This window comes from Bos indicus, chromosome 22 (genome assembly GCF_029378745.1).
Source record: "Bos indicus isolate NIAB-ARS_2022 breed Sahiwal x Tharparkar chromosome 22, NIAB-ARS_B.indTharparkar_mat_pri_1.0, whole genome shotgun sequence".
Classification (NCBI taxonomy): domain Eukaryota; kingdom Metazoa; phylum Chordata; class Mammalia; order Artiodactyla; family Bovidae; genus Bos; species Bos indicus.
Genome location: NC_091781.1, coordinates 13,192,352 through 13,197,196, shown reverse-complemented (window position 1 = coordinate 13,197,196; position 4,845 = coordinate 13,192,352). Strand labels below are relative to the sequence as shown.

The 4,845-nt window shown below is 43.4% G+C and overlaps 1 protein-coding gene across 1 annotated transcript; it reads right to left on the bottom strand.

Annotated features, from left to right (window-relative positions):
• On the bottom strand, positions 1-3,527 carry RPL14 (ribosomal protein L14). Its single transcript, XM_019984766.2, has 6 exons — positions 3,397-3,527; positions 2,764-2,865; positions 2,128-2,222; positions 707-806; positions 558-611; positions 1-349 (listed from the first exon to the last, which is right to left on the bottom strand). Exons 1-6 carry the CDS (start codon positions 3,397-3,399, stop codon positions 59-61), a joined length of 645 nt encoding a protein of 214 aa, XP_019840325.1. The 5' UTR covers positions 3,400-3,527; the 3' UTR covers positions 1-58.
• Positions 3,528-4,845: the final 1,318 nt, after the last annotated feature.

The window sequence follows — 4,845 nt, the reverse complement described above, 5'->3', positions numbered from 1 at the left end:
TAATTTGCCAACATGTCAAAAAGAACTTTTATTCTGATTCGAATAGCCTCTTATGCACTCATGCTTTCTTGCCAGATGCCTTTGGAGCAGGTGCTTTCTGGGATGGAGCTTTCTGACCCTTCTGAGTTTTAGGAGGAGGTGCTGCCTTCTGGCCTGCAGCTTTCTGGGCAGGAGCCTTCTGGGCTGGAGCCTTCTTACCCTCAGTGGTGATCTTTTTTGCTGGAACCTTGGCAGCAGCAGCAGCAGCTACTGCAGCTGCCCCCTTAGCAGCAAGGGCTTTCTTGGGAGAAGCTTTCAGGAGAGCTGCCTTTTGAAGTTTCTTAACTTCAATCTTGATTAGTCTGTTCCTCTGAAAAATTTCAATAAAAATGTTCATTATATATGCACACAAAACTCTTACCCATCCTATATGTATGGATATGTAGGTAGGTACAGGAGACCACCCTTATACCATCTAAGACTTCTATGATGTCAACTTTGTGGTCTAGAAACTTAGGCAAACAGAATTACCAGACAAATAAATTCAGGGCTGGAATACAACAATCACAAAAACTTACCATTTTCCTTGCCTTCATGACTTTGTAACGATCAAAGTCTGTCATCTTGGCTTTCTGTGTTAAAAAAAAAAAAAAAGAACTCTGTCAAACCACCTTCTAATCCTCCAAAATCAGAACATGTCCAACTTCAAATAACTCTAAATCATTACCTTCTCTCTGGCTTCAATCTTCTTGGCCCACCTTGTGGCTGCCCACTTTGCATTGATATCTGCCTTCTCCCAGGCTTTCCGGACATACTTCTGGCGGGCACTAGAAAGAAACAAGAACAAAGATTTAAGAAATCAGCTCTGAGGTCACACAGATTCAAGGACAGCTTTTCATCCTCTGAAAAAGCACAAGAAAAATGCCACAAGAACCCTTGTTTTTTCTACTTCCAGTTGTAGTGTCTCCACAGAAAACAGCACAAGGCACAATGTTATCTTCTACTTGTTCCAACAGTGTTCACTAAGCCAGGATGTCTTATATCCTCAAAACACACAACTTTTTAATAAAAATATGCCAACCACTCCACTTTCTGGGCTTAAAAATCACCTCCAATAATATGCATATATCACTCAAATAGTGGATGAGTAGAAAGCAATTGGAGAAGGCAATGGCACCCCACTCCAGTACTCTTGCCTGGAAAATCCCATGGATGGAGGAGCCTGGGGGGCTGCAGTCCATGGGGTCGCGAAGAGTCGGACACGACTGAGCAACTTCACTTTCACTTTTCACTTTCATGCATTGGAGAAGGAAATGGCAGCCCACTCCAGTGTTCTTGCCTGGAGAATCCCAGGGACGGGGGAGCCTGGTGGGCTGCCGTCTGTCTCTGGGGTCACATAGAGTGACTTAGCAGCAGCAGCAGCAAAAAGCAATTTCCTTTTCATAAAGAATAATGTAGTTGTCCCTTATGCCTTGTTTTATCCTGTACAGTAATGCTTAAAGATTTGTGTTCAAATGCCGTAAAATGGAATTGTAACCACTTTGGTATTTGTTTCAAACATCAAAATCCAGTATGCTTAGAAAGTAAACCAGTCATAGCACAGGTTACATTGCAAACAATTGTCACCACACAGCAACACATCGGTTTTTAACTTCCATGACCTACATCATGTCAAGAATCACAGAATGACTGCCTTAATTGCTCATGAATAGCCAGGAAGAGAACCTCTTTGGTGGCTGTCATAAGGAGATGATAAGTTAAATATTAGCCAACACATATGAAAAGTTCAACCGATGTTAGTATTTTTTGTTCTAAAGCTAAAATTGACAAACACATGTTCAGGGAACTACACATATAGAAAGTTCTTTGTTGTGCAAATCCTGAAAGAAAGGGGTACAAGAGAAAAAGAATGGGAAATTTGAACAAAGGGAAAGCCAGAGAACCACCGAATCCCAGGGCATTTTAGAAGTAAATAATGTCTGTCTACTTTTAGAATGCAAATCTCTCTTCTAAATGGCTCTCACTTTCACACTGCTTACTATATTCTCAAGAGAAAAACAAAACAACCAACAACATTTTTAAATGAAATTAAGCAAATTTTTACTAGTATTAACAAAACTATGGGAGGGGTGATAGTTGGATAGTTACCTGTGTGGGAACTTGAGGATGAAGTCAGTGAGCTGCATGCATTTGAAAGGCATAGCCTGTCTCCTTACTTGAGTGCAAGGTCCATCCACCAAAGCCTAGAAGACATATGATCAATGACCTCAGTATAAAAATGTAACAGTATTCAAAATGCAGATATCCTACATATTAGTCTTTTCAGAATCATCAAATTCTTATATTTAAATGCTTTCTTAAAGGTTAAAAAGATTTAGCAGTAATAGTTAAGCACAGAACCCAACATATAATTTTGTATTTAATATTTCCATTTCCCACAAAAAACTATCTGCTCAATTCCTAAGTTTGTGGTGCTCAATAAGTGACAACAGGAAACAGGGCTTTCTATGGCTTTGTTCCAAACTCGCTTTGAACATAGTGATTTACATCTCGCCTGTTTTAGCTCACCTTTAGTCTAAAACTGCCTAGTTTAAGAGACAGAAGTATTACTCAAACCCAGTAATACAGGTCAATTCAGGCCTCTTGCTCTGTAACCCCTATCTGCGCTGGCTGTTTAATTAAAACTACCACCCATAGTACTCCTATCTTAAAAGGGCCGCTGAAACCATTACCATTGTCGTCTACACTGCCATGTGAAGCCGTGACACTTTTCCTTACACTTACCCTATTCTGATCAATAACATCTACAATCGCGACCAGCTTCCCGGCATGAGGCCCAAAGGAGACGTAGGCCACCCGGCCAACCTCTACGAAGCGCCTGAACACCTAAAATTGGGAGGCGGGAGGAGAGAGAACAGCGAGATTGATTAAAAATACGATCCAGTTTGCCAGTCTTTGCAATTTAAAGATAGTGCGGCTAAAAACAGGAAAAAAGAATGTTGAGGAGAACACGCCTAAGTGCCATGGAACAACCAGGATGGACGAAATCCACAGAGGGAACGGTGGCAAGTCAGTCTCCCGCTGGCCTCCCCGTCTACGAAGCCAGCACGGCCAGACCACCATGCCCTGCCCTGCTTCGGCCCCGGCGGGCGGGCTAGGCGACTGGCCGCCGCAACGATACGGCGGAGGCGGCCAGAGCGCGCTCGCGTGGCCCAGCGAGCGCCCGGCCCGGTCCTCCACGCGCTCCTCGGGCGCGCATCCTGAAAGCTCCCAACTCTTGTGTCTTGCCCACCCGGGGAACCTCACTGCACGATACCTAACATCCACTGAGCGCCGCTGCTCGCCTCCGGCCCCCAGCCCAGGCAAAGCTGGAGCGGCATAGGGGTCAGACATGGAGCCCGCACCGGCGATACTCACCATGTTGGCGGCGTTCGGCGAGAAGGAAGAAGGCCCGCCCAACCCCGCGCCTGTGTAGAAGGCCGCCCCGCCCCGGTAGTGAACGAGTCGCCGACGTGGGCACCGATTGGTTGGGACGTATGCACGTATGCGCACACATGCTCACTGGGAAAACATGGCGGAGTCGGCGGGAGCTCGGCTATGCTTTCGCTATTGGGTTTCGTGGGCTTGGCTTAGTCGATGCCGCGCGTGAGCAGCTGTCTCTTAAAACTTCACGGTGCAGAAGAGCACAGAAGCTGTGCTTTCCTTTGTGACTATTTGCAGTCCTTTCGACTTCATCTTTTAACGTTCTTCCTTTTATTTTTCACTGCTCGTCTAAATGTTACTGGTGTCTTAGTACAATTTTTTTTTCCTCTCCGTAAGTGACCCCATTAATTTTATTAACTTTTCTTCTTAAAAGATTCAAACTTTACAGAAAAGTTACAAAACAAGTATAAGTAATTCCCGTAAACATTTCACTTCGAGTTCCCAAATGTTAATATTTTCCTATTGCTTAATTTTTTTGACCCATTTGAGAGGAAACTGCAGACATGATGTTCCTTTACACTTAAATGTGATGTTTCCTAGAAACAAGGGCATGACTTTACATAATCAGTACAATACTCAAATTCAGTAAGTTAATAATAGTCATATATCTGTGTGTATATGTGTATGCATATATACACACACACACTTATGTATATACATGTATGTATGTATTATTTTGGCTGTGCCTCAAGGCTTGCAGGATCCTAGTTCCCAGACCAAGGGTCCAGACGCTTGACCCAGAATGAAAGCCCAGAATCCTCACCACTGGATCACCAGGGAATTCCCACCTAATTTATTAATTTGCACTCCTTATTTAACTATCAGCAACTGTTCCATTTATGTTATTCCCAGCAAATGAAAAAGCCTTCCTGGCCTATGATCTTGTGAAGGGTTACAGCCTGCATTTAGTTATGTCTGGTCTTTTAAAAAATTTGTAATAAACCTATCCTTGTCGTTCATATTACTGACATTTAAAAATACAGGCTAGTTGTTCTATAGGTCTCAAGTATATGCTCTGTAATTTCATTTATAGAAAATTCAAATCAGGCAAACTAATCTATGTTAGTAGTCACTTTTACCCCTGGTGCAGGCAGCAGTGGCTTGGAGGGGGAAGCGGGGTTTTTGAGCTGCTGGTGAGTTTCTTCATCTGGGTGTTGGTGGTTACACCAGTGTGTTCAGCTTGTGAACATTCAAATCTCTGCCTTTATGATTTGTGCATTTCTTTCCCCCAAACACGTTTCCTAGCTCTACAACCAGAGAATCTTGATCTGCAGGTCTGCAGAGGAGCAAGAATTTGCATTTAATAAACAAGCTCCCCAAGTCGTTCACTGAATACTTTGGGAAAGACTTTGGGATTCCCCAGTTATTTTTCTAGAGTTCACT

Bases quoted from the DNA above. Each gene is read 5' to 3' on its own strand.
- RPL14 (XM_019984766.2), bottom strand. The intron at 807-2,127 runs GTAACTATCCAA...GTTTCTTTCTAG, and splicing joins ATCCTCAAGTTCCCACACAG to TGCCCGCCAGAAGTATGTCC. The intron at 612-706 runs GTAATGATTTAG...TTTTTAACACAG, and splicing joins AGATTGAAGCCAGAGAGAAG to AAAGCCAAGATGACAGACTT.